Source organism: Pelmatolapia mariae, linkage group LG18, assembly GCF_036321145.2.
Source record: "Pelmatolapia mariae isolate MD_Pm_ZW linkage group LG18, Pm_UMD_F_2, whole genome shotgun sequence".
Taxonomy (NCBI): Eukaryota; Metazoa; Chordata; class Actinopteri; order Cichliformes; family Cichlidae; genus Pelmatolapia; species Pelmatolapia mariae.
In genome coordinates this window covers 35,308,369-35,334,601 of record NC_086243.1, presented here as the reverse complement: position 1 = coordinate 35,334,601, position 26,233 = coordinate 35,308,369, and the positions used below count along the sequence as shown (strand labels likewise).

General features: G+C 43.8%; 2 protein-coding genes across 2 annotated transcripts; both read left to right on the top strand.

Annotated features, from left to right (window-relative positions):
* Window positions 1-1,397: 1,397 nt before the first annotated feature.
* LOC134616375 (gastrula zinc finger protein XlCGF57.1-like) lies at window positions 1,398-9,789 on the top strand. Its single transcript, XM_063461232.1, has 2 exons — window positions 1,398-1,776; window positions 6,449-9,789. The coding sequence occupies exons 1-2, from the start codon at window positions 1,626-1,628 to the stop codon at window positions 7,903-7,905; spliced, it is 1,608 nt and encodes a 535-aa protein (XP_063317302.1). The 5' UTR covers window positions 1,398-1,625; the 3' UTR covers window positions 7,906-9,789.
* Window positions 9,790-11,835: 2,046 nt separating this feature from the next.
* Window positions 11,836-25,989, top strand: nmnat2 (nicotinamide nucleotide adenylyltransferase 2). The gene is made up of 11 exons (XM_063461272.1): window positions 11,836-12,109; window positions 15,150-15,238; window positions 17,967-18,034; window positions 18,890-18,968; window positions 19,464-19,590; window positions 19,673-19,753; window positions 21,030-21,074; window positions 21,229-21,305; window positions 23,153-23,254; window positions 23,338-23,405; window positions 23,680-25,989. The coding sequence occupies exons 1-11, from the start codon at window positions 12,025-12,027 to the stop codon at window positions 23,780-23,782; spliced, it is 924 nt and encodes a 307-aa protein (XP_063317342.1). The 5' UTR covers window positions 11,836-12,024; the 3' UTR covers window positions 23,783-25,989.
* Window positions 25,990-26,233: the final 244 nt, after the last annotated feature.

Here is a 26,233-nt window from a genome sequence, read left to right as displayed (position 1 = left end):
AAGAACAAATATGAAAATGTGTCTTTGTTTTTACTGCTACTTTGTGCAATAATGCATTTTTAAAATAATTTCTTTGCTTCATGGATGGATGTACTTTATAAAAACAAAGCTTATCTGATGAGTGAAGTGCAAAGCTTTTATTAGATAATCTTGGAAAAACAAGAACAATGATTTCTTCTTAGTGTTTGATGCGGGTTTATTTGGTTTAGCTTTAAAACTCAGGATGATTCTGACTCAAGAAGCAAGTTTTTCATCTTAATCTTAGTTCTCAGAGCGGGTTCTTCTTGCTGTGGAACATTGGATCACCGACATCTGTCACTGAGTTTGAGTTAGTGTTCTGGGAAATAAATGAGTGTAAAGACTGAGCAGTGCGAGTGGCTCATGTGTTTGGATGTTTTCTTGGTTATTCAGTCTGTGTGTAAATAACAACATTATAATCCAGCAGCCACACTCAGGTGTTTTTAAAAAGCTCAAGTTTCTCTTCCCTTCTAGAGTTAGACAAGCGTGTGGCTGTAAAGGAGCCCACCTCCCCCCCAGACCTCCCTCTCTCCCCCAGGCCTCCCTCTCTCCCCCAGGCCTCCCTCTCTCTCCCAGGCCTCCCTCTCTCCCCCAGGCCTCCCTCTCTCTCCCAGGCCTCCCTCTCTCTCCCAGGCCTCCCTCTCTCTCCCAGGCCTCCCTCTCTCCCCCAGGCCTCCCTCTCTCACCCAAACCTTCTCTGCTGGAGAATCCCAGCAGATTCGATCCATCCAGCTCTCAGAGAAACTGGAACAAAAGCTCCATCTCAGTCTCTACAGGCTTCAGTTAGCATGTCAAAGGTTAAAGTTCATGACATCACAATTGCAGGAGAAAGCCTCCTCTCGATAGAAAGAGCACGCAGCACAGCTCAGGTCTGCGACGGCACAAGCCGAGTCCACACTGGAACCCAGCAGAAGAGCTGTGGTGGGAGTGGAACGAGTGAGACAACACTGTGAAGAAGAGCGAGCTCCAGACAACTTTACACATCTGTAACTTTATACTCCTGTAAGTGTCCTTTACAGTCACATTTTTACTAAGGTGACATATTTTAATACATATTCTGAATTTTGATCTTTGAGAATAATTTATTTGTGATTATTTCATGAAATTTATTGTGAAAGTTTGTGTGGAAAATAAAGGAGTGAACAAAGTGGTTTGACTCTTGTGTCCTGGGTGCGCTCCTTTTAAATATAAATAACATGAGAACTGTAAGGAGTTCAAATGGACACTACACTTATATTAAAGTTTTATGTATTTAATGTGTGTTGAGACTCCAGTCGGGTACATCCTTTCTCTTTCTTGTGGTGACCTACAAATAAAAGGAATACACAAGAACAAATATGAAAATATGGTTCTTTATTTATTATTATTTTGTGCAGAAATCCTAATTTTTTCTTTTTTTTCGATTTTCTCCTGTCTCTTTAAGACATTTCACTAAGCTGCTTTTCGTCTGTACAGGGCTTTTATTGTGAAACTCTGGGAGAGGAAGAACCCCTTGGGCGCATGCGTAGAAGAAGCAGGTTTGCAGCAGCGGCTCTCCTGAGGCGCGGACCGAGCCGGAGGACGGTGTAGTATTCCCCCAGCTCAGTACTCGGGTTACTGCAGTAGTCATGTGTACTCTTGAGTATCTGAAGGACTTTATCCAGCGGAGGCTGGCGGCAGCCGCGGAGGAAATCTTCAGCGAGGTGGAGAAAACCTTCGTGCAGTACGAGGAGGAGCTCGACCGTCACCGGCGGCTGGAGCGGAAGCTGCTCCGCACAGGTGTGTAAAACCTGCACGTGCCGAAAAGCTAGCGAGGAGTTGTGCCACAGCGGTCTGGCACGCGGGTGTCCGCGCGGACAGCCTAAGCCAACATGGCCGAGAGTCACGGGGTCACTTCCGGTGTCATCCTCAGCTTTCGTCCCCCTTTGGTGTCAAACCTGCGCCTCTGGGCTATGCGTTGGCAGTACTGATGTAAAAGTCCGTTTGCCTGCTGTCAGTGGTTTACTTTAAGGGTCCATGACGGTGTGAGGGGTCGATAGTAGAGCTGGTTTAAAATGTAAACCGTTTCACTGAGCTCGATTCTTCAGTTTGAGGGTAAATCTCCGTGAACATGGAGCTCATGAAGGATGTCGGAAGTCTGACAGCAGGTTTGGAGGTCTGTAGAAACCAGACCTCTCCTGGTCTAACAGCTTCTCAGACACGAGGCACACCCTGCTCTTTAAGAATCTAAAAGCTGGATGATGTCACACATTAAAGCTGAAAGTTGAGCAAAAACAACATTTTGTTGTACTTTTAGAAAGAACAAGTTCCTGTTACTATTATATCCAAACTGTGTGATGCTGTTCTCGCTCATTGTCGCTCTGATATCATATCAGTGTAATGCAGTGACTGTCACAGAGGATAAAATCTTCTTCCACCATCGAACAAGATAAACCAGATTAGAACATGCTGCTGTTTTATTCTGATAAATATGCTGACAGCACGCTGCACTCCTCCCTGCCTGAGGAACCTGAAATATATTACTTCTACAGTTAAAATATAAAACTAATAAACTACCAGTTAAAGTATTTACTGGCTAACAATGACTAGTGCTGGATGAACCTTTAGATCTGCATTATTTTACTATTACTGGCAAACTAAACAATCAAAAGTCAAAGGAATTATTCTGCAGACGACTGTTTCCTTATCTGTGTTTCATGGATCGATATCAGTGCTGCAGCTGTTGTGTCATGTCTGTGACATCACATGTTTGTAGAGGCTGCTTTGTGAGGCCCAAGAAAAACAGAATCACAGATGAATTAAAGCAGTGTGAGAATGTTTCTGTTCATCCTCTCACTGATACAGAGATGCAGAACAGTAATAGTCGTCTGAGTCGATTTCCCGGCAGCGTTACATCCTGTCTCAGAGTTCTGCCATTCTCCTCTGACATAAAGAAGGTACTTCCTCTCAGAGAACTGCTGCTCTCTGGATATTTTCTCTTTTTCAGACCTCCTTTGTAGGGCTGGGCCATATCATACCGTTCACAGTAATACCGGTATAATGTTAGGCAATGATAAGAAAATTAAATATCGCGATAGAATATGGGTAAAACGCGCATGCGCAGTGCCTTTGTTTTCATACACACATGGCAGAAAAAGCATGGCGGCGACGGAGAATGAGAAGGGCGAAAGCGGATCATTGAATGAAACGGATGAACCAGAACTGGTTTGCAAAAATGCTGCGACTTCAGTGGTGTGGAACTGGTTTAGCTTTCGTCCGGTGCTCAAAAATCTGTCAAAAAATGTTTCAGTACGACTTTGGTAAGCTGCGAAGCCGCACCGCTTGATGGATTGTCAGAGCATTACGGCTATTGTAGGCAGGAGCCTCGCGAAGTGATACGTACCGTGCTTCAACATAACATTACCGTATTGTGTGTGTATAAGGACCCCAAAATGGCAGCTGTTAAGAGACATGCGTATGAAGTGGATTTTAAACTCAAGGCTATCGGTCATGCAGTAGAACATGGCAATAGAGCAGCTGTGAGAGAATTCAGCATTAATGAGTCAATGGTACAAAAGTGGAGAAAGCAAGAAGAATGAGTTGAGTAAAGTTAGACTTATCTGACTGTTTTTTACTGCAGTTCCATGTTGCAAAGCACCTCTTTTTACCTTTTGTGGATATTATATGTGGTTATGCTCAGTATATGTCAGCCCATTTCCACTGGAAATGCCTTTTGGTTAAACTGTCAGCAAGGAATTTGCATTTCTACTGTTAAAATTTCATATATACACATAAAAACAGCTGCTTGTTTAAGTGAAAATACATTGATGGGTTTTTTTTGAACTAGTAAAATTGTGGAGTTGTAAAGTATTTTGTCTCGCATCAATTATATCATCAGTTATATTGTTATCGCAAATTTTCAAATATATATCGTTATAAATATTTTTGGTCATATTGCCCTGCTCTTCTTTGTAAACTCTGAGATGTTTGGGTGGGAAAAACCCAACCAATCAGCAGTTTCTGAAATAGGACACTAAAAGTTTCTTAAATCACTTTTCTTCCTCAATTTTCTGATGCTCAGTTTGACCCTCGGCTGATTGTCGTCACCATCTCTACATGAATAAATACACTGAGCTGCTGCCATGTCATTGGCTGATTAGAGATTAGAGTCAATGAGCAGCTGCACAGGCGTCTCTAATAAAGTGGCCAGTGAGTGTAGACCACAGCTTAGTACATCTGTTATTGTTTGATATTCATGAGCTGTGGGCAGAAACTGAGTGAGTGAGATCACAGATGGAGGCGGAGAAAACGAGCGTCGTCCAAACGGTGTCTGGACTCGGCGTCAGAGGGAGGGTGAGGAGCTTGGTTATTCAGGAGCGTCTCAGAGCTCCTCAAGGAGCAAGTGGAGATATTCGGGCATCTGGCCAGGATGGCTCCTGGGTGAGGTGTTCCAGGGATGTCCTACCAGGAGAAGCCTCCAGGGCAGACTCGGGGCACACTGGAGAGATTACGTCTGGCTTGGAATGAGTTGGAGAAGCTGGCTGGGAAGAGGGAGGACCCCGTGATCCGGAGCCTGGTCAGGAAATAGGTGGAACCAGTAATAGGTTTTTGAGTTTCAGTAGAGATCTGTAAGCAGTGAAGGGAAAAAATTCCCCCAGGTATTAAAATGCTAATTTCCAGGATAATATTTGTTATTCTGAGGGTCTGAAGGGCTTTAAAAGTATCTCCAAAAGTTGAATCTGTTCATCTGGACGTAGCGTAACGCTACGCTACGTCCAGATGAACAGATTCAACTTTTGGAGATTTACTTTCCTGGATGATTGAGAATGCATCAAGACGGCTTTAAAAGTAAAAGGAATTTTGCATTACTGCCCCCTTGTGGCGAGAGTAGTTATTTAATTTAAAACCAAAAACCTCCAGTGGTGATTGTAGAGTCTGTTGGGCCCCCAGGCAAAAATTCATATTTATTCATTATTTATAAAAACAAACAAAACAAATAATCATTTAAATAATAATCAAGTTAAATTTAAATTTTCCTAAGAAGTTTCCTGTCTTGGTTGATGGCAAACAGATCCTCTGAACATCTGTAATTAACACAAAGTCTCTTTATATGTAGCTACTTAAAAACATCAAAGGTGTTGATATTGATATGAGTTATATGACTAAACCTAGAACTAGCCTATAAGACACACACATCTGTACCTCAGCGTCAGACCTAGAATGAGCCCGGCAAACAGAAATGTGGCTCTGCAACAAATGCTTCACAAGAGAAAACTCCAAATTTTATTGGAAAAATCATTTCACTGTGAGCAGCAGCAACGTCCCATCTCAATGAGAATGACGCTGCTTGAAAGAGGACAACAATGGCTATCCTGTGATGTGCATATGGTCTGTGTAGGGCAAAAGTTTTGGGCGTGAAATAAAGAGAAAGACATTTCTTCCACTTTGTTCTCCAGACTCAGTTTTTAGAGCAGGTGATGACATCATCCAGTGGCAACAAAATTCCTTGAAAAGTCAAATTCTAGATTAAAAATTAAAACTGCTTTTGTGAAAAAAAAACATAAACGATGTCAAAACACGGATTTAGTCGATAAAAGTCCAAAGTCTTGTGACCCGTATAAAGTTTGAATGATGTTTCTGTGATAAAGTATGGCCGAGCGGTAGGGCCCTAAATTGGCCTGGGTTGGTGCCCTTTTTTCGGACACTCTCCAATTCAAATGAATTGGGAAAAATTCTGTGTTTTTTGGATTTTGTGAAAATCGTGTGACGAATCACCACCGAAAGTCATAGCACACTATTCCCCATCAAGCCTCACGCAATAATATAACGGGGCGCGTTTCTTAAAGCTGCGAGGTGTTTTGCTTCAAAATTTAGAAGTGAGCTGTTGCATCAGCACACTTAATTAACTTGGAGATTCAGATCTGGAATTGATATGTCATTGTCAGATGATGGTTTTATTAGAGAGGACGTCTCACTGTCAGGGAGAACTTCAGAAATGCAGCAATAAAAAATGTTTTGGGATCTATGAGGTTTTGGCCTTCCACCGAAGAAAACTCACCAGATTTCTGATAAAAACATTGTTGCACAGTTTGGTAAAATAAGGTTTAACTTACTGATGCTTAAAATACACTGTTGTTTGTCCTATGGATAAAAATGACAGGAAACAAACATATCTATGAGTAAAGTGACAGAGAGTGTTTGCCTGTAAGCAATAGTGATGACTAACTGCACGTTGAATTTATGGCAGTGTAACAGACTCATGCTTCTTCAGCCTTTTTCTCTCCAAAAGATCAGCGAGATAAAACACTCCTCTCTGATGGTTTATGCTCTGTAATGAAGTTAGGAAGTCAGCTAACGTTTGATCTGCCGTTAGCCGCTTTGAGGTCTGCTCTGACTGAAAATGTGTCGCCCAAATTATTTGGCACACTTCAGATTTCACTTGTGTAGTAACGTATTGCTTTTGTTCCTCCAGACCTCCCACAGCAACGTGAAAATGGAGAGGAGGAGATTCTTACTGACCAGGAGAGACCCTCAGGTGTGGATGAACCACAGCAACCACGGATTAAAGAGGAACAGGAGGAACTCTGCACCAGTCAGGAGAACCCCCAGCCTCCACAGATAAAGGAGGAGGAGGAAGAAGTTAGCACCAGTCCAGAGGACCCAGAATCTTCACAGATTAAAGAAGAAGGGAAGGAACCCTGCACCAGTCAGGACGGAGAGCAGGTCGTGTTGAAGGAGGAGACTGATACCTTTACGGTGACTCCTGTTCACGAGGAAGATGGCTGCAGTGAAGCAGGACCAAACAATGTTCTGCTCTCCCCTCTGAGCCCTCCTGACGCTGAGAATGGAAAGAAGTACTATCGTATTTACACAATGAAATATCTTGAAAGAATTCAGACAGTTGACAAAAGATACTGTTGCAAAATATGTGGGAAAGGTTTCGCTCACAGGTGTAATTTGGTGGACCACATGAGAATTCACACTGGTGAAAAGCCATACACATGTGAAACATGCGGGAAAAGTTTCAACAGAGTTGGTAATTTTAATGCCCACATGAGAAACCACACGGGTAAGAAGCCCTATTCTTGTGAAACGTGTGGGAAAGGTTTTAATCATCGATGCAATTTGGTGGACCACGTGAGAATTCACACAGGTGAGAAACCATACACATGTGAAACATGCGGGAAAAGTTTCAATCGAGTTGGTAATTTTAATGCCCACATGAGAACTCACGCAAGTAAGAAGATGTTTTCTTGTGAAACCTGTGGGAAAGGTTTCAATAGAAGGGGCCACTTTAATGCCCATCTGAAAACGCACACAGGTGAGAAACCTTATCCCTGTTACACGTGTGGGAAAACGTTTATAAATGCATCAAGGCTCAAATTTCACATGATAATTCACACCGGTAAGAAACCCTATTCTTGTGAAACATGTGGGAAGCGTTTCATTCGAAAAGTGCACTTAACCACCCACGTGAGAATTCACACAGGTGAGAAACCTTATCCCTGCGAGGTATGTGAGAAAAGATTTATTGACGCGTCAACGTTGAAGTGTCACATGAGAACTCACACAGGTGAAAAACCGTATGTTTGTAACATCTGTGGGAAAGCATTTTCTGTCTTATCGACCTTTAAAAGTCACACCTCGGTTCATACAGGTGAGAAACCGTATTCCTGTGAAATATGTGGGAAAACATTCAGTCGCAGTGGTCACTTGACTGTACACGTAAGAACTCACACGGGTGAGAAGCCATACTCGTGTAAAACATGTGACAAAACTTTCAGTCAAAGGCATCATTTGACTTCCCACATGAGATCTCACACAGGTGAGAAGCGGTATTCTTGCCAAATGTGTGAGAAAAGCTTTGTTCAAAGCAGTCATTTGTGGCGGCACATGCGAACTCACACAGGCGAGACGTCGTCGTCCTGAAACATCTCTGTGGGATTATCTTCAAGTGACGCCTAGGAAAATAATAGAGGTTAACAGAGGAACTTTCAGATCTCAGAGCTCTGTAGTTTATTGTATGTGACAAAGTACTTGATGGATCAAATGAATCATGATTTGATCTTTCAGAGCCGACAGTGAGGCTGTCAGATTTGTCCGGTCTGTAAGTTTTGATTTTTACAGAAACACGTTGCATATTTTGAAAAATGCAAAAAATTTTTCAATGCAACTGGCTGCATTTGTGCAGCCAGTTGTGCAGGCTGCCCCTCGCTGGGCCTGGTCCTGGTCCTGTTGGAGGTTTCTTCCTGTTAGAAGGGAGTTCTTCCTCCCCACAGTGCTCCATGTGTCTGATTGTTTCTCTTTAAGAGTGTAGTTAAGGCTACTGTTATAGAGATAATCATAATCACAATTACTTAGATCAGTATTGGCCAGTTATTGAACTTAAAATGTCTTTTTACTGACTGTATACACACACACACACACACACACAATCCTCATAGTTAAAATAAAAAGTGGTTTAATCCTAATTATTTTTCATTGAAAGCAAAAATCTGCAGACCTCATTCTGGGATGTGAACCTTACCCATAAAGCACTTTGAGATGACTGTTATTGTGAACTTGGCAGTGTTGGGAAGGTTACTTTTAAAATGTAATCCACTACAGATTACATAATACATGCCCCAAAATGTAGTTTGTAACATATTTCGTTAAAATACTTAATGTCAGTAACATGTCCTGAATACTTTAGATTACTTAATATATTGTCATGGTTTTTACAACTACATGGATGTTCTGTGTGATTTATTACTATTACTGAAGGCTACTTGCCACTGAGCTAATATTGTTAGCTGGCGTTAGCTGAGGTTAGTTCATAGACTACTTTAGGAACTGCACATGATTATTTGCACCTAGCAGGCTGTTAATGCTTTCCATCAAGTCTAACAGTCTGCAGTCTAATAGTAATAAATCACACAGCAGTAGTAAAATCGAAGATACTGAAGTGGCACATAACCCAGGTAGCTACCACAACTAAAACAAGGTAGCTGCAGTAGGCTAATGTTAGAGCTTACTTCCAGATGTTTCTTTAGGTTGGAGTCTTTTGACGCTGAGAGCAGCTTGGTTGCTGACAAACAGAGTTTGCATTGCACACTCAGATTTCATCCCTTTTTTCTTTAAATATGAAGTAGTGTTGGAATTTCCAAGTAATAAATGTATTCCTACCCATGCACTGTTGGTTCTGTTGTGCTGCCTCCAGGTCCATTGTGTAACTCACACCACCAACATTAACAGGACGCTTACATTAGAGCCTTTGTGTGTTTGTTTGGGTTTCCAACAATGCGTTTAATTACCAAAATTAGAGAGGGGACAGCCGAACATATGAAACATATGTATGTATCATATGTAATCCATTTATTTCAACAAAGTAACTGTTTTCTAATTATCACCTTTTTAAACGGTAACTGTAACAGAATACAGTTACTCATATTTTGTATTTTAAATGTATTCCGTTACTCCCCAACACTGGAACTTGCTCTATTAATAAAACTGGCTTGAGCTGAGCAGAGGTTCCATCTTACTTTGTCTTTGTTTGCATGTTTATGCGTTACGTTTCTCTTTCTTTGTGCGGCTGGATTTACAGAAGTGTTCCAGCTCCCGCACCATTAGTGTAGTGTCTAATATTACAATAGTTTTCTCATTATTTTAAGTATATGTTTCCAAAGAGTCTTTTTTTTAATGCAGTGTTTCTCCATGAAAACACTTCCTGAGTTTGGTCAGTTTTAGTAGAATTTTTTTTTTTTGCTTAGTTTATATTTTTGTCTATTTTATGATTACAGTCTTTTCACTGTATCACTCACTGCTGTAAATGAACCTGTAGAAATAAAGTTTCTTTTGTCAAAGAAACCTGATAACATTTCTTTCACTGCTCCTTACACTGTGTGTGTGTGTGTGTGTGTGTGTGTGTGTGTGTGTGTGTGTGTGTGTGTGTGTGTGTGTGTGTGTGTGTGTGTGTGTGTGTGTGTGTGTGTGTGTGTGTGTGTCATCAGACACCTCAAATCACAAGCCAGAGCTGATTCCTCTCCTGCACCTCCGGAGGCTTTGTGTGTGTGTGTGTGTTTCGGGGGTTTCACGGCGGGTGTCAAACTTCTGTTTCAGACCAGCTAAACTTCCTGCAGTGGCTCATCCAGCGATGAGGCTGATGATGGTTGGGTCTCTGGCTACCACCCAGTTTTCAGATGAAGAGTTTCCAAAGGGAGCGCATCAGGTGAAAGTGAGAGGACCATGAGGCATCCATCGGTTATCCCAGAGCTACGATCTGAAGCCACGTAACGAGCAGCAACGTAATGACTACAGACCGTTGATCAAATTCATGACTGAGGCAGCAGCAGGTGTACGAGTGCAGAGTTAAACCGCTCTCAAGTCTCAGGTGAGTGAAGCAAATAACTACCAATGGAAGTGAAGGATATCGCCTGCTGACCTATCAGGGAGTCGTAAATACATTTTAGCTGAGGTCACCAATAGGCGGGCCGCAGCCCGGATGATTACTAGATTCTAGACTAATTTTAATCTGCCTCACCGGCGTGAAAGTGCTGCGAGCGCACCAACATGTTTATGGAGATGTCTTTGAAGGTGAGGCTGTTCCACCTCACAGCCTCCACCCAGGCCATACGCCGCCACCTCGTGAGCTCAGAGATCTCAGGTCCCTGTTGCTGCTTCCACATAGGAAACTGGAAAAACCTGACACCGTTTTCCTGGGGGTCCCCTTCTGGTCAAGTGTGCGGTTCTGACAGTTTATAATGCATCAGGCCACCATGGCGACCACTTTATGTCCCATAATGCACTATGTTATGACAGTTCAAGAAAAACCAGGAGTGGAAGGAGGAGCAAACACCTAATGAGTCCGTGGGTGGATTTTCTCTCAGATGTGGACACAGTGGCCTCAGCCCACACACACACACACACACACACACACACAAAGGGTCTTATCCAGAGAACATGTTACCTGAGGGGCTTAAAATAAAGAACTGCTTCACAGACGCTTCCTCCCAGCACAGATGTTCTGGTCCTCTCCTGATGGGAAGCATTTAAACTGACTATCCATCATTTCTGGGATTTCCAGCTGAGGTATTCCAGAATTTTCTGGACTGCTGTGGAAAAACTTTTGTTTCAGCCCATTCAGGTCTGAACTCTGACAGGTAGACAAATCGGAGTATTAAAAACAATGTTTTTAATATTTGGAACTGAACGTGTTGATAAATAAACGTTTGAAGCTGAAGTTGAAAAAAATCAAAGCGCTGCTTCAGAAACACTGTGCACAAGAAATACACAGTTATAGAAGTTATAGTGTATTTTATATAAACATATCTGTCCGCTGGTTAATTACATAATCACGTGGCGGCAGGGACCTCACAGCACAAACATACTCCCAGCCTGTCGTAAGATTGTTATATATGGTGTTAGTAGTAAAAGACGAGCGAAAGGAGAACACACCATGACACATGTTTAACGAAGGAAGGTTTAATCATCAAAATGATTTATTACAAAAATAGACATAACAGTGGGCAGAGTAGAGCAGAGTCACACTGAAGCAGCTCAGTGTAAGTTGTAGATTCAAGCTGCTCTTCATATGTTTGTCCACCAGGTGTCACCAAAGAGGACTGTGTTTAAAATAGAATGAACCTTTTTTTAATTAAGATTCAAAGCTTCGTTTGTCCGTCGCTGGTTTGGACCAAAGATCCTGAACGTGGGACGATAACAAGGACAAACGAGTTTGAACTTTCCTGAGCATGCGCAGTAGACGGTCAGGGCTCCGGTCAGACTGGTGCCGCTGGTTGTTAAGGGAACGACTGAGCCCGTGCGCTGCGCGCGTGCCCTGAACGCGGTGCGGTGTCTGTAACGCACTGACGCTGCCGCAGCCTCCCCCCCCCCCCCTCTCTCTCTCTCCCTCCCTTTTCTCCCCCTCTCTCCTCCTCTCCCCTCCCTCTCTCTCCTCCTCTCCCCTCCCTCTCTCTCTGCTGCGGCTGCTCCTCTATAGGCGAGCTCCACAGAACGCGACAGGACCGGGACCAAGACCGGGACCGGGACTAAAGACGAGCGAGGAGAACCATGACGGAGAGCACGAAGACCCACGTCATCCTGCTGTCCTGCGGCAGCTTCAACCCCATCACCAAAGGACACATCCATATGTTCGGTAAGGAGGTGGGGGATGGGGTGGTGGCAGGTCTGGGTGTGTTTGGGGATAAAGATCACCGGAACCCCGGTGCTGAATATCCGCGTTAAAGCTCCGAGCCGGACTACGGGCCGCTGTCCGGGAGGGTGGTGCTGAAACGGGCGACGGCTCCGGTAAAATCCCGACGACTCAAACAAACGCAGTACGGAGCAGCCCGGGCCCACGTTCAGGGGAAAAACACGGAGCTGCCCCTCGACCCTCCGAGCCAAACCGTGACAAAAACACGCACACTGGTGGACAGAGGCCGTCAGCGTGCGGGGGCCAGACCGGGGGTGTTAGTGCCTTGCTCAGCGGCCTTTCCCTGCGCGTTAGCGGAGGTTACAGGCCGGAGTATGGTCAGAACATGTTTTCATCATAGAATCAAAACGACTGCAGGATAAATGATGCGACTGTTAGTGTGACTGTTCTGCTGGACGTTCAGAGGCCTTTCATCCCGTCACAGCGGAAAACACGACGGTCAGCGATCAGTCTCCCCACAGAAGAACCGCGTCACCAATACAGTCAAATTAATAAACAGGTTTACTGTAATATCAGGAGTCACAAACATAAACTTTCTGTTTTCAGTTGATGAGCTGGAGACATTCTCGTGATTTATTTCTGGAAGATGAATAATTCACAGAGATGGAAAAACATAACAGAGTTTACAGTTCAGCTGATGTAACAGCGTCGCTGTTATTCACTGGGCTGTGTCATGTGACCTTTCAACAAGCAATAATCTCTTTAAAGTGAAAAGATCGATAAGAGTCATCGCTGTTTGTTTGTCCTTTAAATCCTTCTAAACTGCAATTTATCCATTAAAATAAACATCAAGTTATTGTGAACTGAGCTATTGAATCATCTCCAAACTCAGTTCCCTGTTTCTTAACTTATGTATGTCCACCTTACCTAAAATAAAAATAATTTTAGGGTCACCTAAAACCAGGTTTATGGTAAGGAGTTAAAACTAAATGTGAAAAAACCTGAAACGATATCCTGCAAATGTGATGCGAACGTTTCTGTCGTATCACTGTGAACTGAAGAGATCTTTAAATATGACACCACCCACTAACACAACTAAGTCCCACTTTAAAAAATACAAAATTACATTTAAAATATAAATCTATAAGCGTCCGGGACGCCTGAAGAAGGCTGTTAGTTTGTGTTACTGGACACTGAATTTGAGACATATTCACTATCACACTGTTAAAATGTTCAAACTTTAAACAATAAAAAATTAAAATGAGAAAAATCAGTTTAGATTTTCTTCTGTTCTTGTTTCTTTTGCTTCTGCGCTGTTTCCTGTTTCCTGTCTCTGTGTCGTTCTTCAGCGCCCTGCTTTGCGTCTCTCTTCCTTGTTTCATGGACTTTCTGTTTTCTTGCTGAACTCTTCTCCACGTCCTGCTTGTTGTTCTTCCTCCCGCTGAATGTCTGAAATCTGAAGTTTTCTGCCTTCATGTGGTCAGAGCTTCTTTTTCATCCTCTCACAGTTTGCTTGTTGAGGCTGATTCTTCATTAACAGCTGTCACCCCCTGATGAGACAGGCGATGAGTTCTGGATTAGAGGGTCACATAAACTCTTATGTCTGATTAAAACGCTTTGTTTTAATCAGATACAAATACATGCTTTTGTATTTAATTTAAGCTTTTGACAGTATGGAGCAAATACAGCCGGGTAGAAAGTGAGGAGTCTTTACTGTTGAGCTTTCTAAAGGTTTTATCCTCATTGATTAAACAAAAGGAAGTTAATGATCTTTGATCCTGAAGACGCTTCAAGTAAATAAAAGTTAAAGGCTTCACGACTGGGCTGAGAAACATCGTGCCATCGTTTCTGCTCTCGGCCTGCGACTCCACATCTTTCTTTATGTGTGGGTTCAAACATGGAAGCAGCTCTCTGTGAATAAATTATGTTCTTAGATAACAGAAATATTCTGCGAGGATAAACGAGGCTCCTTCTACACTCGGTGAAGATGTAGGCTCGTCTGTCCTCCATCTCTCATTATATTATCCACCTTTTTCTTTTGTTAGCTTGAAGCTCCAGTGAAGACGCCTGTGTGTTTAGTTTGATACGGTCGTGAGTCGCTGCAGAGACCACAGCTGCAGCCGGGCCAAAATATTTCAAGAACCTAAAGTGGGACAGAAAAACAGAAAAAATGATTTGGACCTTGGGGCTTGAATGTAACACGCTCTAAGCAAAGAAACTAAACCCAGCTGTGCCCCCGCCGACCTTCGTTAAAGATCAGAGTTTTTCTAGTTTTTGTATTTGTTAGTTTATTTGATTCATTTTTGTTTTCTTGTTTTCATTTCAGTTTAGTCTCAGGTGTTTTCCAGAGTGACTTCTTTTGTTTCACTTTCATTTTTATTGCTTTCACTATTACTGTGACTCAAACTGGCAACAGACAAACTGAATCCAGTCCCCCTGTTTATGTAGCGAAGCGTGTAGTGAGGTGTGAAAGTGTCAGGTGTCATTGGTGGATGCTGTTTAATGTATGCAGTGTGTTAAAAAGTGTGCAAAAACCAAAATAACCCAACAGACCAGTGGAAGCTGCCCAGAGAGGCTGAACGGCCTGAGAGAGCCGGCTTTATATTCTTCACCACATCCACCCTTCAGGTGCAGCCACTCACTGCTTCACCCAGGTAGAAGCAGGAAGCACAGAGGGCGCTAGGCTAGGCTAAATTAGATTAGATTAGGTTAGATTAAATTAGATTAAGCTAGGTTTAGTGTTTTATGATAACGTTGGAGCTAATTATGATGAAGGAATTCAGCGCTGGTATTACAGCACGGACACTGAACTCACATCATGTAAAGATCTCATTAAACCACTAACTTCAATTCACTTCATTTGTTGTAGTTTTTATTTAACTTGAATGTTTCTCCATCCCTGTTTTTAGGCTTAGCTCAGTGTGACTTTGCCATAGATTTGGTATTTGTTTTGTAAGTAAACCAACCTGCTGCAAACATTGAATCATGGTTGACAAAATCTTGGATGATAAAACATTTTTAATGTTTGTTCCTTTGTTTGCAGAAAAAGCCAGAGAATATCTGCACAAAACGGGACGCTTCATTGTGATCGGAGGAATCATTTCACCGGTGCACGACTCCTACGGGAAAGCTGTGAGTAACCCTTGAATCTATTCATGGGGTCGGTGGCAGTTCGCTCTGTTTTTCTAAACTTTCCTTCATGAAGATGATAAAGGATAATATTGTAATTCTCAGTTTGACCTCATGCCTCATTGTTTCTATACATAAACCAGATACAATGATGCAGGAACTTGTCTGTTCACGTTGTTGTTGCAGTGATGTGTGTTAGCTTCAGGGCAGAGCTGTGTTTTCCTTATAGGCTGGCATTATTAGTTCTGCAGATGAAGGTCGCTGATGATGAGGAGGAGTTAGTTTTTGTGCCATTTGAAAGCATTTTCTGAAAAGTGACAAAAATTATTCAAGTCAACATCGTGAGAGTTCAGCCCTGTTGAGGATAAAACCCGTATAGCTCCTTCAGCTAGAATAAACCAAAAACACAAGTTTGCATTGTTAGGGGCGTGGCCTCTTTGACTAACAGGTGGATGGTGACACAGGCGGCTGTAGCTGCTGCTAGGCTATGCTAGGCTTCATCTGAGCCAACTGTAGCCTCTGAAATGGAGCTCTGGACAGCGTTTGTGCCGTTGGCTGCTGTGAGGTTGTTGTACTCACAGACCTATCAAGACGGCTAAGCTGCAGTTTTGGTGCACAGTGAAATCCTGTGCTTGGTTGTAGCTTGCTAACTAGCATTAGCTAATAAATTAATATTTTGCCTTCTATTCTGCCCCGTCACTGCTGGCACCATAAAAACAACATAAATGGCCAAAATGTTGACGTGAAGCTTAAAAACCAACCAAACAAGAAAATGTCCTTGTGACGTGGCTACTTCCATCATTTATATACAGTTTGTGATCCAGATGTGTCGCTTTTTTCATTGGACTTTTCTGCAATAAATAATTTAAATCTTGAAATCTAGGTACAGTTTTTTCCAGAAGTGCAACCAACCTCAGTAAATAAAACTGCGCGTTGAAAATGATGGTAACACGTACGCAGTGCTGTGAAACATAACGCCAGGAGGACCAGATTGGAATGAGGCCAGCCAGGCCTGCGCAGAAATATAAATCATCCAGTTGGAACCAAACAATTTCTGCTCCCCACGAATGGTAATAAGGTTTCTGAAAAACAGATGTTACATCTTTGTTATTGTTAGTATTGCGGACAGATGCCTTTAACATGTGACTTCATCCTCCTGCAGAGTGCAGACTGTGTTTCGTGTGTTAGAGTCGAGCACAGATAAGATCACGCTGTCTGCAGCTGCAGCTTTCCACTCTGCTTCCTGCAGGAATTAATGAAGGTCTCGTCCTACTTTTGCTCTGCCTCTACAGAAACACACAACATGAATAATAGATGCTACAGAAATCCAGTTTCATCCACTTTGCTGTTCGTTCCAGTTATGAATGTTTGTTTTCCAGCATCGTCACCTGCAGCTGAACGCTCCCAATGATGGATTGTTAACGATGGAGATTATTCACGTCGCTTATCATCTTATTAGTGTGTCAGCCCCGATGACTCACAAACCTCTCTGTCCTCAGAAAGCAGTGCGACAGGCTTTATTCACAGGTGGAAAACACGACGTGGCCTGCTTTAGAGCCAATGTGAAAGCAGAACATTTCCCACCTGCTCTCCGTCTGTTTTATCCAAACGACTCCTGCTGCTTTCATATTTCATTCATCTGGATTTCCCACCATCCTATCTGAACAGCACACATTTTCTTTAATGAGCTACCAGAAAGACTCTTAATTACTTTGGTGGGAGGAGGACCTCGCAGGGGTGAAAAACATGAAACGACACAGAAAACTGTGGCTTAAGAAAAGATAAGTGCCTGATCGATGGATGAATCTCAAATCTAAAGAGGATAATCAGTCAGAGCTGAAGATTTATTTTGATCTAGATCTTATTTTGGTTGGAAAACTCATCTTTCTGTTACCTGGATATTAGTTCTGAGTTTAAACACCTGAGCTGAACCGTCCGAGGTGGAGTAGGTGGAGGACGAGTGTCAGGGGTGAAAGGGAGTGTTTACAAGATGGCAGTGAGACCTGCTGTGATGGTTTGGAGACTGTGGAGGCCGAGCTGAAAGGTTCAGATGTTCACTGGGAGTCAGCAGCATGGGCGGGATCAGAGTCACAGAGCCTGGTTTGCACACGTGCAGGAGGGAGGGTGGATATATCAGACAAAGCTGCCAGGCAGGAGGAAAAGAGGAAGACCTCAGAGGAGCTTCATGGATGTAGTGAAGGAGGACATGAAGAAGAGAATTCAACCTAATTTGCTGGTTAAAGATCTGACTCGTGCACATGGTACTACAGGACTCTGTTTAATTCAATTTAGTTTTATTTGTACATCGTCAAATCACAACAACAGTTTACATTGTCAGGTAAAGATCCCACAATAACACAGAGGAATCTCAGAAAAGCCCAACAAGCAGATGAGCCACTGTGAGCAGGAGCTTTGGCAACAGTGGGAAGGAAAAACTCACTTTTAACATCTCAGTGAGTTTAGGATGAGTTTCCTTTCTTGCTTGTTTTTCATGTTTTTTTTAATTACATTTAATCATATTTTTACTTTTATTATTATATTTGAATTAAGTTATTCCTTCTAATGTGTGTTTTGCCTGTTTATTAAGTCAAAGTCCCGCTCAGCACCGGTTTGTAGTCACACAAACAGACTCTTGGCTTATCTTTGGATCGGTGCCGTGGCTGACGGTGCCGTGGCTGACGGTGCCGTGGCTGACGGTGCCGTGGCTGACGGCGCTGCTCTGTGTCTGCAGGGTCTCGTGTCCAGCAGACATCGCCTCACCATGTGTCAGCTGGCCGTGCAGAGCTCTGACTGGATCAGGTGAGACTCTACCCACCTGTTAGAGGCTTTTACTCTGGAAATAAACACGTTTGAGCCATGTCAGAGACAGGACTTCCTGCAAGGAGTTTCATATTAAAAGCTCTGAAATGCCAGTATGTGGCTCGTTGTTTATTTATTTATTTATTTTGGGGCCGTAAATCATAAAAGCAGCAAAACTTTTGGTAGATAAGTTGCTGAGTTGTGGACGTCATGCGGGTAGAAACGTGACAGTTATTGTTATTATTTAACAGAAATAACCCTGATATCAACACATTGTGTTTATTGTTTATTATATGCTGTTATCAGCTCGGTGGTTTTCATATTTTTGTTGAAAACACAGCCAACGTCAAATAAAACCACAGAAGAAGTGAACAAATGTCCCCTCAGAGAGACAAAGCAGCTGTGCTGGTGCTCAGTGGTAGTTTTAAAGTATCATCGCTCCAGGGCCGAAACATGAAGTGCTCCTGTAATGTCCACATAACCGTGTTTGTTCTGTTGGAGCCTTTTTCATGCATTTATCTGAACGATAATATTGCTGCTGTGAGGTCACTGTACCAACAGTCTAGTAACAACAAGTAACGCCCACGAGATTTGGGGGTTTTGGTGGCTGAAACTGAGAACAGGACACTAAAATCAGGTTGCTGAATTTGAGTGAACAAACGGGTGATTCATGTCCAGAGAGAAACCGTGAAACCCAAAAAGTTATAACACTGGTCAAAACCAGATGTTTGTAAAGAACCCTGTCGTTCCCTCGCAGGCTCTTAATGTGAAATATCTGCAGGAAGTTTTATTGGCAGCTGAGACTGAAACTAGCATTTGTGTCCTCATCATTCTTTACCTGTTTGTTTGGTGAAGGGTGGACCCCTGGGAGTGTTACCAGGACACCTGGCAGACCACCTGCAGCGTGCTGGAGCATCACCGCGACCTGATGAAGGTGGGCGGACTCTTACGGAGCATTTCTGACTCTGTGTAGACGCAAACCCCCTCACTCTTTTCATTTCCATTTGAATTGGTCATTGTAGTAATAGCAGCTGGAAAGACATCGTCGAGCCCTTTGTTGAGTCATTTCCATGACTTTTCTTTGGTCTCACTTTAACTGATTGAGCTGCTCGATGTCTCAGGATCAATTCAAAGTTTAAAGATGCGTAATTTAAATTTCTGTATTCAATATTATTTCAAACCTTCCAAAATGAAAAAGCATCATCAGAAGGTGACAAAACAACTGCTCTAAACTCCTCTACACCCCGTCACTGAAATGAGGCTAAACAGCAACAAACATCTGGAAACGTCTCCACATTCCCACTAGTGAAATGCTGCCCCCTGCTGGGGAAAGAGTTTGTTACATTCTGCTGAGTAATTTACAGAAAGCACCTGTAACAACTCAGAGATGAAGTTACAGAAGAGTTTCTAACGATGTTTGCGTCCTCAGAGAGTCACCGGCTGCATTCTATCCAATGTCAACACGCCGTCAACCACTCCTGTGATTGGTCAGCCACAGAACCAGACCACGCCCATCTACCAGAACAACAACAACATGAACCACACGCCCACGGCCAGTGAGTCAGACTTCAGGTTCTTAATGAGTGTTAATGAGCTGATGTGTGGTGTTGGGCTCTAAACGTCCTCTCTGCCTCTCAGTCAAGCTGTGGGGGAAGATCAGCGAGAGTTTGGGCAAAATCTGCTGCGTACGCCCGCACATCGAACGCTTCACCTTCGTTGGTAAGAATTTACAAATAAGAACATTACAAAATAAATAAAAATAAAGTTAAGAGACTGAACTGGCATTTATAAGGGATCGAGGAGATGATGGAGGAACAATCAGAATTTGATGTCTTGGCTTTTACACACACGACCACAATATTCACACATAATGAAAATAACCAATAAACAAGTGTTTTTATGTGGATACATGAATATGTTCTTCTGTACTGTTCATTCCTTCTTTCCTTCTCATTACTGTCTTACATAAAGTTTTAATATTTCTCTATAAAAGCAACAAAAACGCAGCTGATCTGGACGATCCGCCCTTCCCTCCTCATGCTTCTCTGGACTTCCTCCAGCACAGCTGCTATTTTTAGGCTGGTTTGTGATGCGTGCTGGATGTCCTCCAGTGCGGAGGAAAGGCGAGCCTTTACCATGAATCATTTCTAAAACTTGTGTGTCTAAGTTGCTCTCACAGCGGACAGGAAGGTCCCTCATATCGCAGGTTTTGAACCTCAGTTGGGGGATTTTTTTGGAAATGGTGATGTGAACTTTTTGCTAATTACTTAACAAAGTGATTTTCAAATTGAGGAAGCCTCAGAGTTTGTGCTTGGGTGTAGATAAGATCACAGTACAGGTGTACCACCCTCACCTCTTCAAGCGTGCCGCGGCGCAGTCTGCTCATGTGACTGCAAACTAATGATCTCTTTTTCAATGGCGGCATTAAGCCCGCACGCTTTCTAGTGCAGGGTGAAACCAAACATTGACATGTGGAGAGCGAGGACATAGATGGAGCTGCCAGGCAGGAGGAAAAAGAGGAAGACCTCAAATAAGATTGATGGAGGTAGAGAAGGTCTGTGTGACCGAAGAGGATGTGAGGAGATCCGCTGTAGTGAACCCTGGAGGGAGCGCCTGAAAGAAGAAGTAAAGGATGAAACATGCTCCTGGTGATGCTCCTGACCTGATACCTGATGAGCGTGCTGCGTGGTCAGATCTGCAGACTCAGCTCTTCTCACCAGTGATGATCAGTGGAACAGAAGGTGATGCCTGATTGGTCAGAAGCAGCAGGTGTGGGAGAAGTCCAGAGGTGCAGAACGAGAGGACCTTAAAGTTTCAATCAGCTAAATTCTAATTGGGGTTTTTGTATGAGCGGCGTCACAAAACATTTGATTCCACTTCACAGCTCAGTGTGTCAGTAAGAGCTGTTTGAAGACAGCAAGGCGACACTCGTATCACGAGGAGCGTGTTTCGCCTCGCCGCCGTGTAATCACATGTGTTTGTCTCTCTGTGTCAGATGAAAACGCCAACCTGGGGACTGCGATGAGATACGAGGAGATCGGTGAGTGGGGTCTTCAGTGTGTGGACCTGAGTGGACTCGTGTGTCGTGTCCTCTGGTTTTCCTTCCTGCTGTGTTTGTTTGTTTGTTTGGATCCGGTAAACATGATGTTTACTGAGGGCGTGTCTCTTTCCTCCTGCCTGTTTGCCGTCTGTAGAGTTGCGCATCTTGCTCCTGTGTGGCAGTGATCTCCTGGAGTCCTTCTGCATCCCTGGCCTGTGGAAGGACAGTGATGTAAGCATACCATAGCCCCTCCCACTTACATGTAGCCCCGCCCCACTCACATGTAGCCCAGCTCCTCAGCTCTTTTCCCAAACTGTAGGCTGGATATAAAAGATGGACGTAGCTTCTGGGTGTGCGAAGTGAAGCCGGTGCCTCGAAAACTATTTGATGTTCCTTTTGGAAATAATGTCTCCATTAAAGTAGCGCAGGCAGTAAACTGGAGAGCAGGTTTCACAGTTAAAGCTCTCAGAAGCTTAACTCAAGGCTTCAAAAGTGGACTTCAGGGGCTATGTCCATTTTCAATATACAGTTTATTCCCAGGACTCAGCTGTAATGATCAGAAGGTCATTTTTAAGTTGTTGACAAGGGAAAATTTTCCAGCGTTATTCTTTCCAAAGCGGCGCTGCACGCAGAGCAGATGATCGATAAATGAGATTTATGCAGTGAAAGTCACCACAAATGCAGCGAGGTGTTTTTAGAGGTCGGCTGGAAGTGTCCGCGCTGTCTCTTCAGCTTTTGGCTGCATTAGAAGATGTAAAGTTACTAAACAGCCTGAGCAATAACAATAAATCCAGATTTCTCACTTCCTGTCTAATGTTTATTTGAAGAAACAGAAAGACTTTAAGAAACGTTTCTATGGAAGATAAAAGGGGACACCTCGTGTTTTTCTGTTTGTACGACTTCAGTGAAACCCTAACACTTCCCCCATGAGGCTAGTTACTTTTATTTTGAAGTCTTTTGAATTAGAGGACACAGAATGGTCCCATTCTGATTCGCTGCAGTTTTCCTGATAGCAGCGTTTAAAGGCGTGACGGGCCTGAGCTGCACAGACGGCTGATTTATGATGCTGGGTGGGGTGAGAGTGGTGCTGCTGCTGACATCACTAAAGGCAGCTCCAGGTTTTGCAGATCTGTGCTTGACGTCACTTTCTGTGTTTTCATGGAGAAATGAGTCTCACTAAATGAAGACTCATAAACGCTGTGATCCTGTTTTAACGTTCATTATAAACTCGCGAAGACTGAAAAGTTGCAGCAAACTTTCCTGTGTCAACAACCGAGGTGAAGTGAACAGGAGGCGATCGACCGCTTGTGATCCAAAGAAAGCGTCAGTGGTTCACTCACCTGATGTGTGTGTCAGAGCTAGGAGGAATTTATTTGACTGCAGGTGTGTTTCCATCCACCTGTTTTTACTCACATTTTCAGTCTGAGATAAAAACGCGATGGAAACGCCAAAAATCAAATAAATCTGGAGTAATGTGACTTGATCGTCTGCCGGAGAGACCAAAACTGCCGAAACGAAATCATCAGCTGTGATTGGAGCGGTGAGGAAACGGTAACCTTCCTCATGTGAACGCTTAAACTGACAGAAATGTCTTATTTAATCAGATCATTCAGATGATTCCATCACATTAACATGTTATTCTTGGATTCTTCTAGAGCAGCTTTGCATGATTTACAGTTTAAAATAATCCTACTGTGTCTTATACTGGGTCTCAGCGCAGCCCCTCAGTTCATGCTGTCTGAAATGTGCTTTCTAAGCTCCTCCCCCTTTGAGCCATCCTTCTTCTGGTTGGCTGCTTCCTCACAAACAGAAGGTTTCAAGTCTGTGTGCCTGAGGTCACCATGTAAGGACAAACCCTCTCTATGACATCATACGTAGCCAACAGTGGAACAAAACTGAGAGTTTAGAGCAGCTCACAGGGATTAGATTTATGTTAACTGAAGATGAGCATCAGCCATGAGAGCAGGACATAAAGAAGAGCAGCTTAGTCAGCTTTTCTTTCGCTCTGATGAAGCTGAAGTCGTCGTCCTGTCGTTCAGACCGATCGCAGCCTGCAGCTCGTGTTCCTGTGCTTTCAGATGGAGGTGATTGTGGGAGATTTTGGGATCGTGGTGGTTCCTCGTGACGGCGCTGACACAGAGAGGATCATTAATCACTCCTCCGTTCTGCGCAAGTTCAAGGTCAGAGCTCACCTCCAGATCACATGACCTTTGACCCAGAGAAACATCCTCCAGCGTCTCAGCTCATTTCTGTTCTGTTTCAGGACAACATCATCGTGGTGAAGGACGCGATAAGCCACCCGATGGCCATCGTCAGCTCCACCAAGAGCAGGTGGGAACTCAGATATTTAGAAAATGCTTTCACACCAGCGTCCACGTTTCAGTTTCGTGGTTTTTAGAGTTTTAGCATTCAGAGAGGTTCATTAAAATGAATTCATTCTGGATCCAAACTGAGCAGCACCAGCTTTGGGTTTAGTTTCCTCCTACTCCGGCTTGACTCACGTACTCTCTGAATCTAAAGTCCTCCCACTGCACACCAAAGTCTGAACGCTCGCTGAATGATGTTGAAAGCGTGACCTTTACGCCGTCTGTTTCTCCGCCCACAGACTGGCGCTGCAGCACGGCGACGGCCATGTTGTGGACTACCTGAGTCAGCCCGTCATCGACTACATCCTGCAGAGTCAGCTGTACATCAACGCCTCGGGATAGATACGACAACAACCTGCCCGCATGAAAACAGGGAGACTGGAGGAGGAGGAGGGGGGGGAGGGGGGTCCTACCTACAACCATCATCTATTTAAAACATGACCCCTCCTCCTCCTCAATCTAAAACTTGTCTGTCTTCTGTGTCAAACATATACTCTTCTTTGAGCTGTTGCTTTCCAACAGGAGCGTTAGTGTTCCTCCTTCTGTCTGTGTCATGTGACTTTACATCAGGGGAGGGGGAGGGGGGTATTTTGGGAGGTCTTGGGGACGATGCACAGAGGTAACTCCTCAGGGCTGTGGCGGCGACGGCGGTGTTTTCTCTTTCTCGTTCTTTATTAAGGTCTGCGAATGCATGACACAGTCGGGCATGCTCAGTGTGCGCAGGATCGTGCTGGGCTGGGCTTCATGCAAGAACCTTTCATGAGCTCACGATGCCGGCCCGGCTTACACATCCACAGATACTTAGTCCCAATCTGAAATACGGTCCACTGAAAGAGACAGACAGCTGCAGCAGAGCAGGATGATCCCCATGAATTCGTTTGAGCCGTTAAAGATTTCGGCACAATTAACCCCGTCACCAAACACCTGATGTTCCACCAGGTTCCACCTTTAACTTGTTCCACATTTCAACCAAGAAGCGTCTCCAGCTGATTGAAGATGACAGAGAGCTGCAGCAGTGAGATCAGAGCCTCCCTGAATCTACACTCCTTATTTCCTTAGACCACATGGACCAGTCAAAACCTCTAGGCTGGATCAGTGCATGGGTCACTCATGTTGCAGTAACGTGTAACGGCCACTAGTTGCTGACTCAAGTTCAAAACCTTCTTGTTGGATGACCTAAATGTGTCGTGATGGCGTGCAGGAAGTCTCGCCACCACCTCCAGCTTTTCTCCACACACACCAGAAATACTTTAAGGACCCAGAGCACCAGGCTCAGTCTGTGCACGGTGCAGCTGCAGTAGCTAACACTGACCCATGTTTCCAGTAAGCTGTGAAACACCAACCCCAAATCCTTCCCAGGCTTTTCTCAGGCGTCACACTCACACGGTGTCCGAGGAAGGAGACGGCCTCCAGGGTCGGAGCAGCGCAGGGCGAAAGGGTCTAGAAGCTTCAGTCGTCATTCAAAACTAAAGTTAGAAAGAGCTCACACCAAGTGTCCGAGTGTGATGACTCAGCAGCACCAGCAGGTGGCGTTACGCTTCATTGTGTCCATCTTTATTTACAGTCTGTGGCGTTCTTGCATGAGGCCCGTCGTTTCCTGCAGCTCTTCTGCAAAAATGTAACACCGCGACGCTGCTGTCACACAATCCGGCTCTCAAATCTTCCACATGTAGAAGCGCCAGGAAGCAGAGCTCGGCACATACTGCAGGTAACCATCAGGCTGTAGCGAAGCTTAAGCTCTGCAGTGTGATGAAGATGATGATGGCGTCTGTAAAGATGATGTCCTCGGCGCCAGCAGTGTTTAGCATCGTTCCTCCTCGTTTGCTCCTGTTCTTAGACTGCATGCTTAGACAGTTTGGTTCTGGCATGACTGTTTATCACTTGGTAGATTATAATCTGTTGTGAACGTGTTTGCAAAAAAAGAAAAACAAAAGAAAGAAGTTAAAAAAAAAGATCAAATATCTATATGAAAAAAAATAAAACATCGCTGCAGCGGGGATCATCGTCTCCCACGTCCGGCCATTTTCTATTCACTCTGTACAGAAGGCATTCCCGGGAAATGTACGATTTCTACACGTGGTCAGGCGTGTGTGTGTGTGTGTGTGTGTGTGTGTGTGTGTGTGTGTGTGTGTGTGTGTGTGTGTGTGTGTTTAAAGGATTTTTAGTTGCTCTCGGTCACTTTTTTTGTATCATGTAGCTGAAAATCCGTCTTTTTTTAATTAATCTGCCTTTTCTGTTGCACTCACTTCTTCTACATGTGATAGCATTTTAGGTGTGTGTGTGTGTGTGTGTGTGTGTGTGTGTGTGTGTGTGATTTATGAGCACAAATGTGTGTTTACAGATCAGGACAGAGGTTTAATTACAGTCATCAGTGTCACTCTCCAAAGAGGATGTAAAGGAAACGTGAGTTTGACCGTTTTCAGCTGTTTGTTTGTTTCGCTGTGTTCGTGTCCACATTCCTGCTCTGCTTCTGAACTGATTTAAAGCTGTGGTTACATTCACACCTCGCTGCTGCCAAAATAAAATATTTCTTTGACTAAAGCACCTCAGCCTCTCTGACTCAGATGGGCTCATTTCATCCTGCTCGTCTTCAGCGTCCGGTCTGTTGCGTCGGATGTTTGACCCGCACACAGAAATACCAGTTACATAAATCTAAGAAGCATGAATAATGAAGTGAAACATGTTTTAAATGTCAGAACTTTTATCTTTTATTTTCATATAAATATTCTTGGTGGTCAGACTCAGTAGAACAAAAACACTGAATTCATGAGGGTTTAAAAACGATGGTGTATG